The sequence below is a fragment of the Pseudophryne corroboree genome, chromosome 7 (genome assembly GCF_028390025.1).
Source record: "Pseudophryne corroboree isolate aPseCor3 chromosome 7, aPseCor3.hap2, whole genome shotgun sequence".
Classification (NCBI taxonomy): domain Eukaryota; kingdom Metazoa; phylum Chordata; class Amphibia; order Anura; family Myobatrachidae; genus Pseudophryne; species Pseudophryne corroboree.
In genome coordinates, this window is record NC_086450.1 from 493,241,297 (window position 1) to 493,266,552 (window position 25,256).

A 25,256-nucleotide genomic window follows, 5' to 3' on the forward strand; every position below is an offset into this window, starting at 1 on the left:
TTCCTAGGCAGGCTACGCTTTGTATCACCGGTTTCCAGAATACGCACACAGCTGAAAACCTCTTACGGCAACTGAGGAAGATCATCGCGGAATGGCTTACCCCAATTGGACTCTCCTGTGGATTTGTGGCATCGGACAACGCCAGCAATATTGTGCGTGCATTAAATCTGGGCAAATTCCAGCACGTCCCATGTTTTGCACATACCTTGAATTTGGTGGTGCAGAATTTTTTAAAAAACGACAGGGGCGTGCAAGAGATGCTGGCGGTGGCCAGAAAAATTGCGGGACACTTTCGGCGTACAGGCAGCACGTACAGAAGACTGGAGCACCACCAAAAACGCCTGAACCTGCCCTGCCATCATCTGAAGCAGGAGGTGGTAACGAGGTGGAATTCAACCCTCTATATGCTTCAGAGGTTGGAGGAGCAGCAAAAGGCCATTCAAGCCTATACAACTGAGCACGATATAGGAGGTGGAATGCACCTGTCTCAAGCGCAGTGGAGAATGATTTCAACGTTGTGCAAGGTTCTGATGCCCTTTGAACTTGCCACACGTGAAGTCAGTTCAGACACTGCCAGCCTGAGTCAGGTCATTCCCCTCATCAGGCTTTTGCAGAAGAAGCTGGAGACATTGAAGGAGGAGCTAAGACAGAGCGATTCCGCTAGGCATGAGGGACTTGTGGATGGAGCCCTTAATTCGCTTAACAAGGATTCACGGGTGGTCAATCTGTTGAAATCAGAGCACTACATTTTGGCCACCGTGCTCGATCCTAGATTTAAAACCTACCTTGGATCTCTCTTTCCGGCGCACACAAGTCTGCTGGGTTTCAAAGACCTGCTGGTGAGAAAATTGTCAAGTCAAGCGGAACGCGACCTGTCAACATCTCCTCCTTCACATTCTCCCGCAACTGGGGGTGCGAGGAAAAGGCTCAAAATTCCGAGCCCACCCGCTGGCGGTGATGCAGGGCAGTCTGGAGCGACTGCTGATGCTGACATCTGGTCCGGACTGAAGGACCTGACAACCATTACGGACATGTCGTCTACTGTCACTGCATATGATTCTCTCACCATTGATAGAATGGTGGAGGATTATATGAGTGACCGCATCCAAGTAGGCACGTCACACAGTCCGTACTTATACTGGCAGGAAAAAGAGGCAATTTGGAGGCCCTTGCACAAACTGGCTTTATTCTACATAAGTTGCCCTCCCACAAGTGTGTACTCCGAAAGAGTGTTTAGTGCCGCCGCTCACCTTGTCAGCAATCGGCGTACGAGGTTACATCCAGAAAATGTGGAGAAGATGATGTTCATTAAAATGAATTATAATCAATTCCTCCGCGGAGACATTGACCAGCAGCAATTGCCTCCACAAAGTACACAGGGAGCTGACATGGTGGATTCCAGTGGGGACGAATTGATAATCTGTGAGGAGGGGGATGTACAACACGGTGATATATCGGAGGATGATGATGAGGTGGACATCTTGCCTCTGTAGAGCCAGTTTGTGCAAGGAGAGATTAATTGCTTCTTTTTTGGTGGGGGTCCAAACCAACCCGTCATTTCAGTCACAGTCGTGTGGCAGACCCTGTCACTGAAATGATGGGTTGGTTAAAGTGTGCATGTCCTGTTTATACAACATAAGGGTGGGTGGGAGGGCCAAAGGACAATTCCATCTTGCACCTCTTTTTTCTTTTATTTTTCTTTGCGTCATGTGCTGTTTGGGGAGGGTTTTTTGGAAGGGACATCCTGCGTGACACTGCAGTGCCACTCCTAGATGGGCATGGTGTTTGTGTCGGCCACTAGGGTCGCTAATCTTACTCACACAGTCAGCTACCTCATTGCGCCTCTTTTTTTCTTTGCGTCATGTGCTGTTTGGGGAGGGTTTTTTGGAAGGGACATCCTGCGTGACACTGCAGTGCCACTCCTAGATGGGCCCGGTGTATGTGTCGGCCACTAGGGTCGCTTATCTTACTCACACAGTCAGCTACCTCATTGCGCCTCTTTTTTTCTTTGCGTCATGTGCTGTTTGGGGAGGGTTTTTTGAAAGGGACATCCTGCGTGACACTGCAGTGCCACTCCTAGATGGGCACGGTGTATGTGTCGGCCACTAGGGTCGCTTATCTTACTCACACAGTCAGCTACCTCATTGCGCCTCTTTTTTTCTTTGCGTCATGTGCTGTTTGGGGAGGGTTTTTTGGAAGGGACATCCTGCGTGACACTGCAGTGCCACTCCTAGATGGGCACGGTGTTTGTGTCGGCCACTAGGGTCGCTTATCTTACTCACACAGCTACCTCGTTGCGCCTCTTTTTTTCTTTGCGTCATGTGCTGTTTGGGGAGGGTTTTTTGGAAGGGACATCCTGCGTGACACTGCAGTGCCACTCCTAGATGGGCACGGTGTTTGTGTCGGCCACTAGGGTCGCTTATCTTACTCACACAGCTACCTCGTTGCGCCTCTTTTTTTCTTTGCGTCATGTGCTGTTTGGGGAGGGTTTTTTGGAAGGGACATCCTGCGTGACACTGCAGTGCCACTCCTAGATGGGCACGGTGTTTGTGTCGGCCACTAGGGTCGCTAATCTTACTCACACAGTCAGCTACCTCATTGCGCCTCTTTTTTTCTTTGCGTCATGTGCTGTTTGGGGAGGGTTTTTTGGAAGGGACATCCTGCGTGACACTGCAGTGCCACTCCTAGATGGGCACGGTGTTTGTGTCGGCCACTAGGGTCGCTAATCTTACTCACACAGTCAGCTACCTCATTGCGCCTCTTTTTTTCTTTGCGTCATGTGCTGTTTGGGGAGGGTTTTTTGGAAGGGACATCCTGCGTGACACTGCAGTGCCACTCCTAGATGGGCCCGGTGTATGTGTCGGCCACTAGGGTCGCTTATCTTACTCACACAGCGACCTCGGTGCAAATTTTAGGACTAAAAATAATATTGTGAGGTGTGAGGTGTTCAGAATACACTGAAAATGAGTGTAAATTATGGTTTTTGAGGTTAATAATACTTTGGGATCAAAATGACCCCCAAATTCTATGATTTAAGCTGTTTTTTAGTGTTTTTTGAAAAAAATACCCGAATCCAAAACACACCCGAATCCGACAAAAAAAAATCGGGGAGGTTTTGCCAAAACGCGGTCGAACCCAAAACACGTCCGCGGAACCGAACCCAAAACCAAAACACAAAACCCGAAAAATTTCAGGCGCTCATCTCTAAAGAAATCACAGTTCCTGTCAAATGAGATCACAGCAGCAAACAATAGGCCAGCTCAACTTTTCCGCACAGTGGAGATGCTTTGCAAGCCAGCATGCCTGCAGACTGATGAGACCCTTTCCCAGGCAAGATGCAACGAGTTTGCAAACTTCTTTGCAGATAAAATATCCACCATCCGGGCTGGAATCTCCACAGTGCCATCAAAGGAGTGCCAAACTACAAAGCCTGCCAATATAAGCTACCTGCCTTCATGGACCAGCTTTGACCCAGTGGATGTAAAGGACACTGCTGAAATTGCTCGGATTTTGCGTCCCACCACCTGTGGTCTGGACCCAGCCTCAACAAAGCTTCTAATAGGTTGTATGGATATAATTGGTCCTGTCTTTGCAAAAATTGTTCAATGCTCTTTGCAGACAGGCATTTTTCCTGGACCCCTAAAGGAAGCAATTGTTAGACCGCTTCTTAAAAAACCTAATTTAGATCCCGACTGCATGACCAACTACAGACCGGTATCAAACCTTCCTTTCCTAGGAAAGATTATTGAGAAAGTGGTGGCAAATCAACTGGAAACCCGCCTGACAACCCATGATATTTATGATCCATTTCAATCAGGATTCAGGAAAATACATAGCACTGAAACAGCCCTGGTGTGTGTGTTAAATGATCTTCTGATGGCAAAAGACACAGGTGACTGTTCAATATTAATCCTTCTGGATCTCTCGGCAGCATTTGATACCGTGGACCATGGGCTTCTGATTGAGCGACTGATACATTTCTGTGGTTTGGATGGCACAGTCCTAAGCTGGTTCAAATCATTTCTCACAGGCAGGTCACAGAGAGTATCATCTGGATTATACTCATCACCACCAGTGCCATTGCCATGTGGTGTCCCACAAGGTTCTATACTATCCCCCATGCTTTTTGCAGTATACATGCTCCCATTGGGCGAAATAATCAGGCGCCATGGCCTGGTATACCACTGCTATGCAGATGATACACAATTGTACTTGTCCTTTGCTCCGGGCACTGATAACCCAATAGCAACCCTAAATGGCTGTCTAGCTGAACTACAGGAGTGGATGAGCGCCAGCTGGCTACGACTGAACCCGGATAAAACAGAGGTCCTTATAATACGACCGCAACATCAAAGGACAGGACTGCAGCATAGCCAACCAACTGGACTTACACTCTGGGATTCAGAATTACAGACCAGTGATCGTGTGCGGAATCTTGGCGTTGTCCTGGATGGTGGCTTGACACTTAAACATCAGATATCAGCCACAATCAAATCCTCATTCTTTCACCTGAGGAACATAGCCAGAATCAAGCACTTAATTCCCTCAGATGATCTGCCAAAAGTCATACATGCATTTGTATCATCTCGATTAGACTACTGTAATGCCCTCTACCTTGGTCTACCAGCAAAAGAATTGCAACGCTTACAGCTGGTGCAAAACACAGCTGCCAGGCTATTAACCAACCAGCCCCGTTCTAGCCACATAACACCCATCCTCTTCTCCCTTCACTGGCTGCCAGTACGATGGCGAATCATCTTCAAGATTGGCTTACTGAGTTTCAAAGCATTACTTGACCAAGGCCCAAGGTACCTGAAACAGCTTCTGACCCCATACTGCCCCACTCGATTACTGCGATCTGTAGATGAAGGACTTTTAGCTGTACCTAGAATCTACCGTAATTCATCTGGGGGTCGAGCTTTTAGTCATGCGGCTCCGACTCTATGGAACTCACTTCCCCGCACAGTGCGAGAGGCCCCAACTATAGAATCCTTCAAAAGTAGACTCAAGACTTTCCTGTTTACTCAAGCATTTCCATAGTGTCCCTTTTAGTATCTTCGTGCTTCTGTATTTTATGAAAATGTACTTCATTATTTTCTGTATTATATTATGCTATATATCTGTTAAGCGCCTTGAGTCCTATTGGAGAAAGAGCGCTATATAAATAAAATTATTATTATTATTATTATTATTGTCAGGTGGGATTGGCTCGATACTTTATATACAGTATCAGAAGTGACTTGTCTGCGTGATTTACAAATCGCACCAGGCCTGCGCATCCACCTCAGCTAATTTTTGGGTGATTTTCCACGCTCCCCATTATCGTCGACATCTAATTTCACATCATAAACCAAATAAATGATGATGAGTCTTTCTATCTGCCGTGTGTCTGTGTACCCTATGGCTGTCACACTGAATACACTGGTGGGTTTGATTACCCCGCACTGGATAGTACCTTTAGCTGCAAACAGAAAGAAAGCATAGTGTATGTCCTAATCTCCCGTCAGGTAATTTGGCGTGTTCTGGTATCATAGTTACCCCAAGTGAATGCAAATTTACATTGGACACCCTGTACTATCATTCCGTGACTGTTAATTAACAAAACTAGCATGAAGAGTCATAGCACATATCACTATACTGACATGGGTGCGGCAGATTTATAACATATATAGACAAGAAACATAACCCGCAAGGGCCTAATATTGATATTTAGCCACAAGGGTCTTTGTAAGAGCAGTTGCTGACATTGGCACTGACTGTATAATGGGATTGAGTCTGATACTTTGATTGTCCGCAGCATCTTGCGTATTTCAGTACCATATGCTAATGAGAGTAATGTATGCCAAATATACTTCCTTCTTCATGTGAGTGGTTTGCCCACCCTCTGTTCTCCATCCGCAGCCTGTATCCGTACTTACACCCGCCCCTCGCTCGCTGCATAAGATCCGTCTGTAACTGGCTTCCAATCTCCATGTGCCCACTGTGAACAAACGTCATCCTGACGATAGATGTGACACTATATCTGAAACGTTGATGATATAGTTGATGTCGGTCTGAACTTTTTTAAAATCCGGGGAATGCCGCTCTATCTTGGAAATTTTGTGCTACTGGAGCCTGAACGATTCCCGGGAGGGCACCCAGGTTAAAAGTACATTTTATATGGAGTACTTGTCGACAATCAACAAATTGATCTTGCGTTTTACAGTGATTCTAGCCCTAAATGATTTTGAATGTTGACATTATGTCCATCTTCACAGTGTGGTGTTGACATACTGGGGGGTATTCAATTGTTTGAAAAGTCAGTTAGGGGAAAAAAAAAAAAAGACACCCAACCGACTCTTCAAACAATTGAATTCCCCTACTGAATGATACCATATGGTGGAAATTACTGTAAATAATAGTATATACCCAGCGGATTCAGTATAATATCCCGGCTGATGGTCAGAATGTAATTCCCTACAGGGGGAAGGTAAGACCATTCACCCCTCTCCCTTACCCCCTAAACCCCCCCCCCCCCTCCTGCAGCCTAACCCTAACCTCCCCCACCATCAGCCTAACCCCAAGTGGTGCCTAAACCTAACCCCCCAGGCCCTAATTCACCCACTATACTTACGGTTGGGATGCCGGCTGTAGGGATTCCCGCGTCGGTATCCTGATCCTTATAGGATCCCAGCACCCACCATCTTGACCACATCCCTACCCAGCACAGTACAACACTGAGGAAAACTTAGATCATGACTTATCAGGTGTTCAAAGATGTCATGTTGACTGATGTACTGCTGTACTGTCTAAGCAGGGAGACCTGAATTGTCCTCATGGGGAAAGTTAAAGCGAATGTCAAAGGTTTGAGCCAGGAAGCCAACCAAGGAGAGAGTTTCCACCAAACGCTCAACAAGAGGAGCCAGCAGAAGGACTGAGTACAGAACTAAAGGTTCCATGTTGCCCTCTTGGTAAAAGCATGGTTTATGTATTACTGTTTGTAATCTTACTGTATGCACATATTGTCTGGCTCACAGTGATCATACTGACTATGACATTTGTAAGAAAGGGAAGTGGAACTGACAAAAGAAAAGTATGAAGCCTCCAACAAGTTTGGGGTCTATTTACTAAGCCTTGGATGAAGATAAAGTCACTGGAGATAAAGTACCAGCCAATCGGCTCCTGACATTTTTTAAACAGCCTGTGACATGACAGTTGAGAGCTGATTGGCCGGGACTTTATCCCCATCCACTTTATCTTCGTCCAAGGCTTAGTAAAATAGACCCTTTTGTTTCCAAACTTGCTTAATGGAAATTATGTGCAAATCCCCTTATTATCAAATTAACAAATATAAAGGCGAAAACAACAAAATTATAAAATGGCATAAAAAAAAATAAAACATGAGACAGGATTTGTGATAGAACATGATTTATTTATTGCAATCATAAACATACAGTCTAAGTGCGAAATTTGAAAAAAACTTTAAGAGGCTGAACTACAATGGAGTTCCAAAAGGGAGGGGACACTTTCCAAATGTTCTCATGTGATTTGGCCAGGATCACCTACTGGATCTGTCTCTCCTGTATATTAAATGCTGCAATCTACGTACTGTAGAATTCTGAAGTCCAATCCCTTTAATGCGGTACAGTGCAAGTTGTTAACACTGGGCAACCATTACCATCCTGATCCGTTTCCTCCAGTAGATGTATGCCTGCTCCTCTTGCTCTCTAGCTGTGGGACTGCACGTTTCACCATGCACCACCTCTGGCATTGCTGCTGGAAACCTCTAGTAAGGTGTCTACCCGTGCCGTAGTGTGACAATACAGAACACTTCTTTCTGTCACAGAGTATATTGAAGGATGGGGACACAGATTTCAAGATAGGACACAAAAAGTTTATGAAGCCTGGAGTTAGGTGGAGAATATGTACATAGTGTAATCCCTTTTTTTTTATTTATGTAATTCCCTATAACCAGTAATACAATATGTCCTTAAAACAATATACATACACAGGTGTGTGATTACAGTAGAAGCTTATTACTGTGTGCTGAACATCACTTGGAGTTGCTATTTAACTTTTAGAATGTAAGCTCTCACGAGCAGGGCCCTTCTCTTGTTTCTCCCCTACCCTTAGGTCCACTATCTCAGCCAATTGGTATACACTATAACTAGTCTATGGCTACACATGTAATTATGCAAATATGTTCTTTTGAGACATTATTTGCCCCATTTTGTATCTTTGCTCTGAACAGAACTGAGAAAATATCTGGCGACTCAAAATAAATGAAAATAATATTATTTATGGGGGGGTTTAGGATAGGGGCTGCTATGCAATGCGTTTGACTGGAAAATCCTAGGACATCTCTATTTTGAAATGCTTGAATTGTTCTATAATGATGTCTAATTATTTATATTTGGGAATGTTAATATTTGCTGAATATCCCATCTGTTTCTAGTTATGCTCATGGTTTGAATGATTAAACCAATGTAACCTTTGTGTTTTCACTTGATAGTAAAAGCTGCCTCTAGACTTTGTAAAGCTTGTTCTCTTGTTGTTCTCTTCCAGTCATTAGGTAATACAGCCGGCTTTGCATCATATGTTTCAGCAAATTTTTTGTTGAACTGCACAAAAATGTATTTCCAGTAATCTGAGGAATTTATGGTGGCGTCGGGTTGGATGACCCAGTCTGGGTAATAGGCACGATACTCTTTGTATGGGTGCCACTTTCCATCTGTGTCTGAATTTCGAAATCGAACATTTGATACAACAGCAGTGGAACATATGTCAGTGACCAATGTCTCATCTCTTGACCATCTGTACTTTCCCAATCCCTTTGGTCTGTGGACAGATGCGGAATGCTGCGTGTGATCACCTCCTACATTCTCACAAGGGACTTTACAGAATGGACACTGATGTCCGCATCCGATCACCTTCTTACACAGCTCATCCTGAGGCCTCAGTGTGACCCTGGATAGTACATTATCAATGTCCAATGATCCCAGCTCTGACAGGATGTGTTCCTCTATGGTGGGGAGATAGGACAGAATGTCCTCACAGAACTGCCCGACATCTGCTGTATTGCAGAAAGTGACCACCTGCATCTCATTCTGGGAAATTACTAATTCTTCTGTGAGTAATTCGCAAAACTGCTCTAAAAAATCTGAAATGTTGGCTATGTTTAAACAATCTTCAATTTTAAGGATGTCTTGGATTTTTTCAGTGATCACATGCAAACACTTTACCTGTAGATGATTAAGAGCTGATGGACTCTGGTATTTTGCTGCAATGTACCGAAATACCCAGTCTCTTAAAAATCTCTCATATGAATTAATATATTTTATATAGTTTTGGAATGAGTTTTCCTCTAGTAGCTCCTCCAGCAGAACTCTCTGGAACTTACTTCTGTTGATAAATGTTGTACTATCAGGACTGTGTAATATCTCATCCATGATTTCCTTCCCGAGATGCCTCAGAATATACTCAGTTAGTGCCGGCCTCAGGCACAGCTCACAGAATTTCTTGGCTCTGTTCCGACACTCATCTTTCTCATGAAATATACTCTCAAATGTAGAAAAATATTGTGGTTTTAACTTTTCTAGGCAGATCTTTGGGTCATTTTCCTGGATAAAGGTATCGTGCATCTTCTGGAAGGTGTCAGATGCTCTCCCAAAGATGAGCAGCTTAATGTCCACCTCAAACTGGGGGGAAAAGTGCAGCTTGTTGTTATTGTTTCCTTCCTCTAGCTTAGCATTGATCATGTGCAGTAATTCCTGGCAGTAAGTGTCATTATAATCTTCATGGGATGTTACTTTCTCTGTGATGTATGTATCACATGCATCTAACAAGGATGCAGCAAGATCTGTGACCTTATCAAAGGGTTCAGAAGAGTGAGAAAACATACTGCGTACTTTTGAAAACCAGTTGCTATCAATGTACTTTTTATGCATTTGAAATTCTCTCTCTCTATATTCATCTAAACTCATCACTTTAGATAGTTTTTGGTTTATCCCTGCACCCTTCCCACTCATCTCTTTTCTCAACAGATGAAGCATTGCTTGGTCAACATTATGTTTTGGTAATTCTTCTATCTGTTCTTCTATCTGTAAGACAGTGTTTTCTCCCACATTGCTTCAAATTCTCGCTTCACTTCCATGTCCCCCAGATCACAGTTCCTCTCTCTGCAGCTTCTCAGGAGTTCTGTGATGTTCCCTTCAATGAGCTTCTGAGATATGTTCTGAATATTCTGTATCTTGAACTTTCCTTTCCGAATAGAAACAGCTTCATTGACCTTGTTGAGCGCGTTCCTTTCTAGTTCTTTTCTTAGGAACCTTACACTCATGAAGAAATCTTCTCTATATCGCTCTATAAGATGAACACTGTCAGATCTGTTGTCAAAGTATTTCTCTACTAATTCCAACATTTTTGTTTCCTCATCTTGTAGCAGCTGTTGAAGAATGTTTCTATAATGAGCGCAGGTTTCTGTATCCAGCTTATCAGCAGACTGATTCCTAATACTGGTCTCTGTGCTCATCACCCAGCTGTGAACGGTTTTGGTGAATTCCCATTCCCACTGAGAGTATTGTGCAGCCAGTTTGTTATAGGCTTCAGCTACCAGACTGTTCCTAAAGCTGAAGATAAACTTCTCGTGTTTAACTGCATTCCATAGACTTTCTATCCATGTAATGAACTCAGGAATCTGGCATTGCTTGTGATCAGACCGGTCGGATTTGAAAAATTTGAATAAATACTTTTTTAGCTCATAAACATTTTCACTGTAACCAAAATTTACCGGAGCCATCGGTGGGACCCCCTGCCACAGTCCAGGAATGTACCAGTTGTGTCTCTCTAGGTCATAGTCCATCACATCACTGAAAGCTGTCATTCCAATTTTCTTCTCCATTTTTGCAGCAACTTTTGTCATTTCATTCAATTGTTCCAGAAGCTTCTTCCTATCTCTCATGTTCTTCTGATGAGCGGACACATCGCTCACGTTCTGATGTACAAACTGGCAGTTGGGTTTCTTCCCAATTTCTTTCATCCTAAGAAATGCATGGACTACAATTTGCAAAATATCTTTCATCTCTACAGTGTTTTCCATGGCCATATTAACGATGGTGATATCACTCAACCCAACCACTAGTGTGGCCAGCTCATTGTCATGTTCATAACTGTCCTCCAGAGAAGCCAACTCAGGAGCTTTCAGCCCTTCAGTGTCAATCACCAGAATGAAGTCACAGCCCAGCTCCTCCTGGAAGGTCTCTCTCACCTTAATAAGGGTCATGAAGGCTCCTCGTGTGCATCGTCCACTGGCCACCGGGAACTGTAAGCCAAACATAGTGTTCAGAAGTGTGGATTTCCCGGTGCTCTGTACTCCTAGCACAGTTATTACTCTCATTCTGCAGTGTCCTCCTGTCTTGGTGTCCAGCTCAGTCAGGACATCAGTTATCCACCGCAGGGGGATGTTGGCGGCATCTCCATCAATCAGCTCCAATGGGAACCCATCCAGCAGAAGATTAGCAGCGATTCCTGGAAGTTTTGTAAATTGATTTTCTATGTTACCATTTACTTTCTCATTAACCATTGCACATTCAGCCTCATAAACCTGCCCCAGCTCACGTAGGAAATGCTCAACCCCTAATGAGCTGTCAGAGATTTTCTGATCCAGTTGTTTTAGTTGTTCTACATTATGTGATTTATTGTTACATTTCTCCATGTACTCAGACTGCAGGGTAGAAATATTATTTCTAGCAACTGAATCCAGCTCAAATTTCATCCATTTCAAAAAATAATGTTTTTCTGCTTGAGACAAATGTGTAATTGCATTAATAAATAATGAAATGCCTTCAGAGATATCATGTTGGTTCTGTTCCTTGTGCAGGGAATGACGTTGCTGTATAAGCTCACTGCTATATTCCTGTGCATTTTTCCCGCCTTGTTTCGTCATTCTGCAAAGTTCTTTTTCTATTTTTGACAATTGTTTCCACAGATCTCCCTGTAATTTCAGAGTTTCTTTCTTGTACTTCTCTACATCCCTTATTACAGAGGTAATGTTCCTGGCATAGTCATTTGCAGTCTGACATGCAGCCGCGTTCTCATCTACACAGATATAATCTCCTTGGATCTCATCTTTAGCACTAGCCAAACTTCTTTTTTGACAATGAATCAGAAGGCTCTCAATGGTGTTTTGGATTTGTTTTACAAATGCTGCATAATTAGCTGTGCTGCTCTTTACTATGATATTTGTTTTAGTAATGTTTAGCGGTGACATTAGACTGTTGATGTGATTCACAGTCTCTGTAGTTACTTTAGTCCCGGGACTTGGAGTAAGGATGAGATAATACTCGGTGTCGGTGTTACTGCAGCTGGATAACAGTCTGTATTCTCTATCACTGATATTCTCAATAAACACAAACACAGCCGATGAGACTTGTGTCAGAAACGTGAACTGTTCCCAGCTGGACGCCAGGTCACCACGTAGGTTGGTCACTGCGACGGGCTCTGGGAAGACGTCAGACTTACCACTAGGAAAATACCAGGAAATTTCCACAAGTCCATCAGATATTTTCCTCTCACTGTTTCCTCCCTCCATATCTTCATATATGAAGAAGTTGTGATGTTGTTGTGGTGGATTAAGAACTTTATTCAAGATTTTAGATTTGGACAGTTTGGTTTTCCCCAGTTTTACAAAGGAGAAGATCGGCATGGGAATATTCACAACATTGTCTTCTCTGAACCCTTTACTGTCAGCCAATGACTGAGGTCTCCATCTCTTCACAATGTCCCTCATTGCCCACAGCATGAAGGTGCATTCTGGGCCACGACCAGCAGGGAGCAGTAGAGGGATGGCAAACTGGCACATTGACATTTTTGATACAATCTCTTGCTGTAGAAAACTCTCTGAGCAATGCAGGACAGCGCACACCACGTCCAGGGGGTGGATATATGAAGATGAATCGTCCTCTGTTTCGCACACTGATAGATCAAACATATTACGGTCATTTGGTACCAGCTTAGGTGGGAGTTTGTCTAACCGGGTGTTTATTGCAGTTCTATTCAGGGCCATGAGCTTCCTTAGAAAGTTCCAGGGAATATCTGTCATGTCCTGAGGCTGAGCCTCCTGCAGGTTCTCAGACCCAATCTCTAGAACATCCCTTAGGGTCAGCTTTGACACAGCTGGGTGGTGTATATTTACATTCTCCAGAAATTCCTTAAAAGTCTTTACTTTGTCTGTGAAAACAAATTTCCATGTTATATTAATATTTTTCATAAACAAACTTCTAACTTTAAGTAACTACATTTGTGTTTCTACTCTAAATAAATATACCTCAGCATTCATTTTCAACTATAGTAGTTTATTTATATTGGCCCTAGAAACAATCGACTTACAGATGTAGCCATGTTCATTTATCCTCCATGGGGTGTGTAGTATGACAAACTAGTCACATGACGTTTGCATGCGCCTTGTTGCTGCGTGGTGTATTCAATCGCAGTGTAATTAATTGAGTCTCCGCCAGTTGCAATACTGGTGTTCGTCCACCAGGTGGTATATATACTAAAATACGATTTTGAAGACCACTTTATGATTCTTCAAAAAAAAAAAAAAAATCGATTGAAAATCAATTCCTTTTGAGTTTCTAAAACTTTTTTAAAAATCCCTATTTACTAAAAATATTGATTTTTGCATTTGAATTTCAAATCGAATTTGATGTGGATTCTTGTTTGGAAAGGATTTTAAATTTAATTTATGAAATCCCTTCCAAAATTGAACCTCAAATCCCCATTAAAATCCCTAGCAAAATCAAATGCAAAAATCAAACATAATTTTCTCATTGCTTCCTATTGAACCAAATGTATCACATGCACACTAATTAAAAGGGGAAACTCTGTCTTTACACTGTTTTATACATGAAAAACTAAATGATGATTCATTTTTTTTATTTTTTTACAATTCTTACAGCTGAAATAGTTGACAAGAAGCCACATACACCACACTCACACGACAGGAGAAGATATCAGCGGCTAATGCCAAACAAACCCAAAGAAGCCAAGTGCGTCAGGGTGGGGGCCCTGTGTACCCAGTGTACCTCGCAAAAAGATTTAACAACGGTAAGTTCTTACCATAAATCTAGTTTTCTGCAGCGGGGTACACTGGGTTCCACAGGGAAAACATTGAAGATGTCCTAAAGCAGTTCCTCATGGGAGGGGATGCACTGTAGCGGGTACAAAAACCCGGCGTCAAAGGAAACATCCTGGGAGGCAGATGTATCAATGGCATAGAACCTTATGAACGTGTTCAATGAGGACCACGTAGCCACCTTGCACAATTGTTCAAGGGTCGCACCACGTCGGCCCGCCCAAGAAGGTCCAATAGACAGAGTGGAATGGGCATTGATAGTAGCAGGAACTGGACGACCAGCCTGTACATAAGCATGTGCAATCACCATTCTAATCCATCTGGCCAGGGTCTGCTTGTGAGCAGGCCAGCCACGTTTGTGAAAACCAAACAGTACAAAGAGAGAATCAGACTTCCTCATGGAAGCTGTCCTCTTCACATATATACGGAGAGCCCATACCACATCCAAAGACCGCTCTCTGGAAGACAAATCAGGAGAGACAATGGCCGGAACCACAATCTCCTGATTAAGGTGGAAAGAATACACCACCTTAGGTAGGTACCCGAGATGCATTCTAAGAACCACCCGGTCACGGTGAAAAATTAGATAGGGGGACCTACAAGACAAGGTAACCAAATCCGACACCCGTCTAGCAGAGGCAATAGCCAGTAGAAACAATACCTTAAGAGAAAGCCACTTAAGGTCTGTTGATTTAAGAGGCTCAAACGGAGACCCTTGTAATGCCTCCAGAACCACGACTAATCCCAAGGAGCCACAGGTGGGACCGTAAGGAGGTTGAATCCATAACACACCCTTAGTGAATGTATGAACATCAGGTAGAATCGCAATTTTTCTCTGAAACCAAACCGACACGGCAGAAATATGAACCTTGATGGAGGCCAGACAAAGGCCCAAGTCCAGGCCATGTTGCAGAAAGGCCAAAAGTTTGGCCGTACTAAACTTGTAAGTGTCATGATTGTTAGATGTGCACCAAGCAAAGTAAGAATTCCAGACCCTATAATAAATCCGGGCAGAAGCCGGTTTCCGGGCTTTCAACATAGTCTGAATGACCGCCTCAGAAAAACCTTTGGCCCTCAGGACCGTAGCTTCAAGAGCCACGCCATCAAAGCCAACGGGGCGAAATCATGATATACACAAGGGCCCTGAACAAGGAGATCTGGGCGCTGTGGAAGTAGAAGGGGACGCTCTATTGAGAGACCCTGTAGGTCTGAGAACCAATGCCATCTGGGCCACGCTGGGGTAATCAGAAGTAGGAGTCCTCCTTCTTGCTTGAATTTCCTTATTACCCTGGGCAGAAGTGACACTGCAGGGAACACGTAGGGCAGCTGAAAGTTCCATGGAATTGCCAGTGCGTCCACGAACGCTGCTTGAGGATCCCTTGTTCTTGCTCCGAAGACCGGAATCTTGTGATTGTGTTGAGACGCCATCAGGTCCACATCTGGGTGGCCCCACTTATCCACTAGGAGTTGAAATACTTCTGGATGGAGGCTCCACTCTCTGGCATGTACGTCCTGACGACCGAGGAAGTCCGCTTCCCAGTTTCGGACCCCCAAAATGAACACTGCCGATATGGCCGGTAGATGGCGTCCGCCCACTGAAGAATCCTTGATACTTCCCTCATTGCCATGCGGCTCAGAGTGCCATCTTGATGATTTATGTACGCCACTGTGGTGCCATTGTCTGACTGTACTTGAACAGGTCTGTTTTGTACTAAATGCTGGGCCAAGTTCAGTGCATTGAACACTGCCTGTAGTTCCAGAATGTTTAAATCGGGAGGAGAGACTCCTCCCTGGTCCACAGACCCTGAAGGGAGTGTTGCTCCAACCTCTCAACCTGGCATCAGTCGTCAGAAGAACCCATTTGGAGATCCAGAAGGGACGACCCCTGCTCAAAAGTTGGTCCTGCAGCCACCAACTCAGTGACAGACGGAACTCCGGAGATAAGGAGATCATGGGAGACCTGATCTGTTGAGGCCGACCGTACCACTTGGCAAGAATCAGTTTCTGCAGAGGGCGGGAATGGTATTGAGCGTACTCCACCATGTCAAAAGCCGACATCATGAGACCTAGCACTTGCATTACAGAGTGTATCGGCACTTGCGGACGAGATAGGAAGCATCGAATCCTGTCCTGAAGTCTGCTGGTCGTGAGTGTCCAACAACGCCCCCAGGTGCACCATCTCTGATAAGGGAAGATTTCTTCCAGTTGATAAGCCACCCGTAGGCTTGCAGAAACTGGAGCATCAAATCCAGATGACGAAGGAGAATTTCTGGGGAATTGGCAGGATCAACAAGTCGTCCAGATACGGAAGGATCCTGACCCCTTGACGGCGGAGTACAGCCATCATTACCGCCATGACTTTCGTGAAGACTCGTGGAGCCATGGTCAAACCAAAAGGTAAAAAGCCCGAAATTGATAATGGAGGTTGACAACAGCAAACCTCAGGTACTGCTGATGCGACATTGCAATGGGAATATGCAGGTAAGCATCCTGTATGTCCAGGGAGACCATATAATCCCGAGGATCCAAGGCCAGAACAATAGAGCGAAGAGTTTCCATACGAAACATGGAGACTAACAGATTTGTTCAAGTACTTGAGGTTGAGAATGGGGCGAGAGGACCCATTCGGTTTCAGGACAAGGAACAGCGGTGAATAGTACCCCTTGCCTCTCTGAGCCAAAGGCACCTGTACTACCACTCCTGTGTCCAGGAGGGACTGTACCACCGAAGAGTTTTTGTATTCACCTGATCCGAAAGGGATCTCTTTCAGGCAAAATCGATGAGGGGGACGATTCTTGAAGTATATGGCGTAACCTCGAGTGACGACTTCCCGTACCCAGGTGTCGGAAGTGGTCTTCAACCATTCCTGGGTAAACGCTAGAAGTCAGCCTCCCACCCTGGGATCCCCGCCCCGTCATGCAGCAGGCTTGTCAGTTTTGGAAGCTGGCTGACGGGCAGCCCAGGCACGTTTAGGTTTGGACTTAGTGGTTTTGGAAGTGCGAGCCTGTTATGGGTATGCCTGACCTTTTGCTCTACCTGAAAGACGAAAGGAGCGAAGGGAAGTACTCTTAACCTTCGGCACCAAAGGAGCAGTAATAGGTAGACACGCTGTTTTAGCAGAAGCTAAGTCAACCACTATTTTGTTGAGGTCCTCTCCAAAAAGAATGTCTCCCTTAAAAGGGAGAACCTCCAGGGTTTTCATAGAATTCAGATCCACAGACCAGGACCGTAACCATAGAATCCGGCGAGCCAAAATGGACGTAGTAGAAGCCTTGGCCGCCAGAATACCTGTGTCGGAAGCCGCCTCCTTAATGTAATGAGAGGCTGCAACAATATACGAGAGACATTGTCTAGCATTATCAGAAAAGTTGGAAGGCAGCTCCGCTTCTACCTCCTGAGCCCATGCTTCAATAGCCTCTGCAACCCATGTTGCTGCAATAGTGGGCCGATGCGCAGCACCTGCTAGGGTGTAAATCACTTTTAAGCAACCCTCCACATGCTTATCCATCAGTTCTTTCAGAGAAGTGATGGTAGTTACTAGCGATGAGCGGGTTCGGATCCTCAGAATCCGAACCCCCCCCCCGAACTTCACCCATTTTACACGGTTCCGAGGCATACTCTGATCCTCCCGCCTTGCTCGGTTAACCCGAGCGCGCCCGAACGTCATCATCCCGGGGTCGGATTCTAGCGAGATTCGGATTCTATATAAAGCCGCGCGTCGCCGCCATTTTTCACTCGTGCATTGGAGATGATCGTGAGAGGACGTGGCTGGCGTCCTCTCAGTTTCTATGTTCAGTGGGCTGCAAATATCTGTGCTCAGTGTGCTGCAAATATCTGTGCTCAGTGTGCTGCAAGTGCAAATATCTACGTTCTCTGCCTGAAAAACGCTCCATATCTGACTGTGCTCAGTGTGCTGCAAATATCTGTGCTTAGTGTGCTAATTGCTTTATTGTGGGGACTGGGGACCAGCAGTATTATATAGTAGGAGGACAGTGCAGAGTTTTGCTGACCAGTGACCACCAGTATTATACGTTCTCTGCCTGAAAAACGCTCCATATCTGTGCTCAGTGTGCTGCAAATATCTGTGCTCACACTGCTTTATTGTGGGGATTGGGAACCACCAGTATATTATATAGGAGAAGTACAGTGCAGAGTTTTGCTGACCAGTGACCACCAGTATTATACGTTTTCTGCCTGAAAAACGCTCCATATCTGTGCTGCATTGTAGTATATATAGTAGGAGTACAGTGCATAATTTGGCTGACCACCAGTATATAATATATAGCAGTATGGTACAGTAGGCCACTGCTCTACCTACCTCTGTGTCGTCAAGTATACTATCCATCCATACCTGTGGTGCATTTCAGTTTTGCACAGTTTGCTAACCACCAGTATATAATATATAGCAGTACGGTACAGAAGGCCAATGCTCTACCTACCTCTGTGTCGTCAAGTAGTAGGTTATTGCTATTGATATATTACTGGCATATAATTCCACACATAAAAAAATGGAGAACAAAAATGTGGAGGGTAAAATAGGGAAAGATCAAGATCCATTTCCACCTCGTGCTGAAGCTGCTGCCACTAGTCATGGCCGAGACGATGAAATGCAATCAACGTTGTCTGCCAAGGCCGATGCCCAATGTCATAGTACAGAGCATGTAAAATCCAAGAAACAAAAGTTCAGTAAAATGACCCAAAAATCTAAATTAAAAGCATCTGAGGAGAAGCGTAAACTTGCCAATATACCATTTACGACACGGAGTGGCAAGGAACGGCTGAGGCCCTGGCCTATGTTCATGGCTAGTGGTTCAGCTTCACATGAGGATGGAAGCACTCATCCTCTCACTAGAAAAATGAAAAGACTTAAGCTGGCAAAAGCACAGCAAAGAACTGTGCGTTCTTCTAAATCACAAATCCCCAAGGAGAGTCCAATTGTGTCGGCTGCGATGCCTGACCTTCCCAACACTGGACGGGAAGAGGTGGCGCCTTCCACCATTTGCACACCCCCTGCAAGTGCTGGAAGGAGCACCCGCAGTCCAGTTCCTCATAGTCAAATTGAAGATGTCACTGTTGAAGTACACCAGGATGAGGATATGGGTGTTGCTGGCGCCGAGGAGGAAATTGACAAGGAGGATTCTGATGGTGAGGTGGTTTGTTTAAGTCAGGCACCCGGGGAGACACCTGTTGTCCGTGGGACGAATATGGCCATTGACATGCCTGGTCAAATAAAAAATAAAAAATCACCTCTTCGGTGTGGAATTTTTTTTAACACAAATGCGGACAACAGGTGTCAAGCCGTGTGTCGCCTTTGTCAAGCTGTAATAAGTAGGGGTAAGGACGTTAACCACCTCGGAACATCCTCCCTTATACGTCACCTGGAGCGCATTCATCAGAAGTCATTGACAAGTTCAAAAACTTTAGGTGACAGCGGAAGCAGTCCACTGACAACGAAATCCCTTCCTCTTGTAACCAAGCTCCTGCAAACCACACCACCAACTCCCTCAGTGTCAATTTCCTCCTTACACAGGAAAGCCAATAGTCCTGCAGGCCATGTCACTGTCAAGTCTGACGAGTCCTCTCCTGCCTGGGATTCCTCCGAAGCATCCTTGAGTGTAACACCTACTGATGCTGGCGCTGCTGTTGTTGCTGCTGGGAGTCGATCGTCATCCCAGAGGGGAAGTCAGGCAGACCCTGTTGCTGAAATGATGGGTTTGTTAAAGTGTGCATGTCCTGTTTATACAACATAAGGGTGGGTGGGAGGGCCCAAGGACAATTCCATCTTGAACCTCTTTTTTCTTTCATTTTTCTTTGCAGAAACTTGTACTACTTCCAGTAAGCAATTGACTGTCCAACAGTCCTTTGCGAGGAAGATGAAATATCACAGCAGTCATCCTGCTGCAAAGTGGATAACTCAGGCCTTGGCAGCCTGGGCGGTGAGAAACGTGTTTCCGGTATCCACCGTTAATTCACAGGGAACTAGAGACTTGATTGAGGTACTGTGTCCCCGGTACCAAATCCCATCTAGGTTCCATTTCTCTAGGCAGGCGATACCGAAAATGTACACAGACATCAGAAAAAGAGTCACCAGTGTCCTAAAAAATGCAGTTGTACCCAATGTCCACTTAACCACGGACATGTGGACAAGTGGAGCAGGGCAGACTCAGGACTATATGACTGTGACAGCCCACTGGGTAGATGTATTGCCTCCCGCAGCAAGAACAGCAGCGGCGGCACCAGTAGCAGCATCTCGCAAACGCCAACTCGTTCCTAGGCAGGCTACGCTTGTATCACCGCTTTCCATAAGAGGCACACAGCTGACAACCTCTTACGGAAACTGTGGAACATCATCGCAGAATGGCTTGACCCAATTGGACTCTCATGGGGATTTGTGACATCGGACAACGCCAGCAATATTGTGCGTGCATTACATCTGGGCAAATTCCAGCACGTCCCATGTTTTGCACAAACATTGAATTTGGTGGTGCAGAATTATTTAAAAAATGACAGGGGCGTGCAAGAGATGCTGTTGGTGGCCCGAAGAATTGCGGGCCACTTCCGGCATTCAGCCACCGCGTGCCGAAGACTGGAGCACCAGCAAACAGTCCTGAACCTGCCCTGCCATCATCTGAAGCAAGAGGTGATAACGAGGTGGAATTCAACCCTCTATATGCTTCAGAGGATGGAGGAGTAGCAAAAGGCCATTCAAGCCTATACATCTGCCTATGATATAGGCAAAGGAGGGGAAATGCACCTGACTCAAGCACAGTGGAGAATGATTTCTGTCTTGTGCAAGGTTCTGCAACCCTTTGAACTTGCCACACGTGAAGTCAGTTCAGACACTGCCAGCCTGAGTCAGGTTGTTCCCCTCATCAGGCTTTTGCAGAAGAAGCTGGGGACATTGAAGGAGGAGCTAAAAGAGAGCGATTCCGCCAGGCATGTGGAACATGTGGATGGAGCCCTAAATTCGCTTAATCAGGATTCACGGGTGGTCAATCTGTTGAAATCAGAGCACTACATTTTGGCCACCGTGCTCGATTCTAGGTTTAAAACCTACGTTGTATCTCTCTTTCCGGCAGACACAAGTCTGCAAAGGTTCAAAGACCTGCTGGTGAGAAAATTGTCAAGTCAAACGGAACGTGACCCGTCAACAGCTCCTCCTTCACATTCTCCCGCAACTGGGGGTGCGAGGAAAAGGCTAAGAATTCCGAGCCCACCCGCTGGCGGTGATGCAGGGCAGTCTGGAGCGAGTGCTGACATCTAGTCCGGACTGAAGGACCTGCCAACAATTACTGACATGTCGTCTACTGTCACTGCATATGATTCTGTCACCATTGAAAGAATGGTGGAGGATTATATGAGTGACCGCATCCAAGTAGGCACGTCAGACAGTCCGTACGTATACTGGCAGGAAAAAGAGGCAATTTGGAGGCCCTTGCAGAAACTGGCTGTATTTTACCTACGTTGCCCCCCCTCCAGTGTGTACTCCGAAAGAGTGTTTAGTGCAGCTGCTCACCTTGTCAGCAATCGGCGTACGAGGTTACGTCCAGAAAATGTTGAGAAGATGTTCATCAAAATGAATTATAATCAAATCCTCCGTGGAGACATTCACCAGCAATTGCCTCCAGAAAGTACACAGGGACCTGAGATGGTGGACTCCAGTGGGGACAAATTAATAATCTGTGAGGAGGGGGATGTACACAGTGAAAGGGGTGAGGAATCGGATGATGAGGAGGAGGTGGACATCTTGCCTCTGTAGAGCCAGTTTGTGCAAGGAGAGATTGATTGCTTCTTTTTTGGTGGGGGCCCAAACCAACCAGTCATTTCAGTCACAGTTGTGTGGCAGACCCTGTTGCTGAAATGATGGGTTTGTTAAAGTGTGCATGTCCTGTTTATACAACATAAGAGTGGGTGGGAGGGCCCAAGGACAATTCCATCTTGAACCTCTTTTTTTCTTTCATTTTTCTTTGCATCATGTGCTGTTTGGGGACTATTTTTTTGGAAGTGTCATCTTGCCTGAGACTGCAGTGCCACTCCTAGATGGGCCAGGTGTTTGTCCCGCACACTTGTGTCGCTTAGCTTAGTCATCCAGCGACCTCGGTGCAACCTTTTAGCCTAAAAACAATATTGTGATGTGTTCAGAATACACTGGAAATGAGTGGAAATTAATGTTATTGAGGTTAATAATACAGTAGGATCAAAATTACCCCCAAATTCTATGATTTTAGCCGTTTTGTTTGTGTCGGCCACTTGTGTCGCTTAGCTTAGCCATCCAGCGACCTTGGTGCACCTGTTTTTCTTTGCATCATGTGCTGTTTGGGGACTATTTTTTTTGAAGTGCCATCCTGTCTGACACTGCAGTACCACTCCTAGATGGGCCAGGTGTTTGTGTCGGCCACTTGGGTCGCTTAGCTTAGTCATCCAGCGACCTTGGTGCAAATTTTAGGACTAAAAATAATATTGTGAGGTCTTCAGAAAGACTGAAAATGAGGCCCAAATTCTATAATTTAAGCTGTTTTTGAGGGGTTTTTGTAAAAAAAACACCCGAATCCAAAACACACCCGAATCCGCCAAAAAAATTTCAGGGAGATTTTGCCAAAACGCGTCCGAATCCAAAACACGGCTGCGGAACCGTATTCAAAACCAGAAAAATTTCCGGTGCACATCACTAGTAGTTACAGGTAGAGCTGAGGAAACCACCAGCCGCGCCACCTGCGAATCTACAGGCGGGGGTGTTTTACAATTTTTATTTAGCGCCGCAGCGAGGGGATATCGAGCCAGCATTTTCTTGTGAGGTGTGGATTTCTTTCACGGATTTTCCCAGGGTTCCTGACGTATGTCAACTAAATGGTCACAGTGAGGTAAAACTTGGTTTAACAACCTTCTGACGTTTAAATCTGTCTGGTTTCTTAGAGGTAGCATCAGGTTCTGGGTCGTCAGTAATTTGAAGAATTAGCCCGATAGCCTCCAATAAGTCAGGAACATCCATCTGTGAGAGATTCCGCATCAGAAGTATCTGGATCAGTATACACGCCATCCTCATCAGACGAGGTGTCTGGGACGGTGGGGGGATTGTGAGGAAGCAATGGCCCGCTAAGAGGAACCCTTGGTCTTAAGCAGGCGAGGGTTAGATTTCTGTTTTGTCAGTGAGTGGTTCAATTGCTGTAACTGATTGGACAGGTGATCTGCCCATGGAGGATTAACCATCAGGACAATATGGTGAGGTCCCATAGGGGGCGTAAATATAGTTACCAGCATACTTAATAGGTGGGTCATTATGATCCCTGTTGCTATGGTCCCACTGGGGGATAAGGAACCCCCAGAACCTGAACCCTCTGCTGCTAGGTTTTCCTGTAACGTGTCCGCAGCATCACCACCATGCAATGTGGGATCATCCACAGCTCTGTCGCCCCTTGTAGCTGACATACCTGTAAGCTCAAATCACGGGCAACCCAGTACAATATCAGCAGCTAAATACCTGACAAGAACGCCCTGTGCAGTGCATCAGCACAGAGGATTCAAGAGGTATACAATGACTAAAAATCACAGAGAAAGATACACAGTAAGTATATCCTGTGAAACACCTATATTAAATAATAGCCCTGACGCATCTAGCCCCCTCAGGGTACAGAATATAGGGATAGCAATCTGAGTGAGATACACGGAATGGAAGCCACACAGCAGCTATATGCACACACACACACACAGTCACATCTACAATGCAGAAATTATGACATGCAATAAAACTGCACTGGACTAGCAATACAAAATAATATTAAGTACAGCTATACAATCAATAGATATATTAATGCACAGTAAAGACTGGATGTATATCACAGGGTACTTGTACTACATAACCCTGACTAAATGCACCGTTTCTTAACTAACACTGTCACCAGACATGTAGAATACATAAGTGTTCTGTAAAATGCACAGCGCTGACATGCAGGCGGCTTTACAGAGGAGGTATTGCCCAAACAGTCCCAGGATCAGCTCAGCTTGTCCTAATGGTGCCCAAACGCTGACAGGGAGTGAGGGAGAGAGAGATGCAGCTCCAGGGCGGAAACATTTACTCTAAATGGCGCCCAGGAGCTGGGGGAGGGGCTACAGGTCAGAGCCTTATCCCCTTGCTGGACTTTTTAGTAAAACCGACCTGTACCCCTGCCCTGGTGGTCTAGTGGGGTCCCTGTACTGCCAGTGTCCATGCCAGGGCACGTGGCCCGCCTCCCACCGGCAGCACCGGATTGCGGTTTCCAGCGGGTCTCGCCTAGGGGACCCTCTTACCTCCTCCCTAAGTGCGGCCACGCGATCCTGGATAGCTGCGGTGGTGTGTGTGCCTGACTGAAGAAAACCGGAGCCTCCGCTGTAAGTGCCCGGCAACTAAGACACGGGAGTATACAGCGCTGTTGGGTAAGGTGATTGAGCTGCAGCAGGAGATGTCTGACTGACATCTAACACTAAGAGTGTCTCTGCTGCAGCCCTTGAAGTCTTCAAAATTCACTTATAAAAGCTCTTCCGAGGGCTGCTGTAGCAGCCTTCCTGTTGTATGCCTGCACTGCATGGCACCAAGTACAAAACTGAGCTCCTGTGCATGGAGGCGGGGTTATAGAGGAGGCGGCGCTATGCATTCTGGGAACAGTCAAAGCTTTTAGCCTGTTGGTGCCTCGGATCAAGATCCTACTCTACACCCCAACGTTATTCCCTGTGGAACCCAGTGTACCCCGCTGCAGAAATACTGGTTGCAGGCAGCAAGGTCCCCAAGACTGGATTTGGGGTTTGCTTCAATCAAGTGTGGGAGCATGCAAGCATTGCCAGGGACGGCCCAAAATAATTGGGTTTCCAGCCGTTGGATGCACAATGAAGGATATTTAGCCCCTTACAGCGTGACCCAACATGCAAGATCAAACACTGGGTCTGATGATGAATGGTAGCAGTAGGAATTTTGCTCCCATCTACTCCAGTTATACTGAGAGGAGACCATAATGGCATGGTAGGAAATCAAACTCTTTAACAATCTTGGCTGTGATAAAGTTTCTATTTGCTCTGGAATCTAAGAAAGGCCATAAGTGACTTTGAAGACTTGTTCAACAGTAAGTAGACTTCAACTGAAAACTGTGATGAGGTATCTTAATTTGGGGTGTAT

General features: G+C 45.5%; 1 protein-coding gene and 1 long non-coding RNA gene across 2 annotated transcripts in view; one reads left to right on the forward strand and one right to left on the reverse strand.

Moving 5' to 3' along the window:
- LOC134945726 (uncharacterized) overlaps window positions 1–25,256 on the forward strand; it is an 889,695-nt gene that overhangs the window by 671,101 nt on the left and 193,338 nt on the right. The gene's annotated exons all lie outside the window — the stretch shown is intronic.
- The window catches only part of LOC134945723 (interferon-induced very large GTPase 1-like), a 45,562-nt gene continuing 28,140 nt past the window's right edge, over window positions 7,835–25,256 (reverse strand). The window contains 2 exon segments of the mRNA XM_063935174.1: window positions 7,835–10,076; window positions 10,079–13,206. Coding sequence (XP_063791244.1) covers window positions 8,481–10,076; window positions 10,079–13,206 — 4,724 coding nt within the window. The 3' untranslated portion in view covers window positions 7,835–8,480.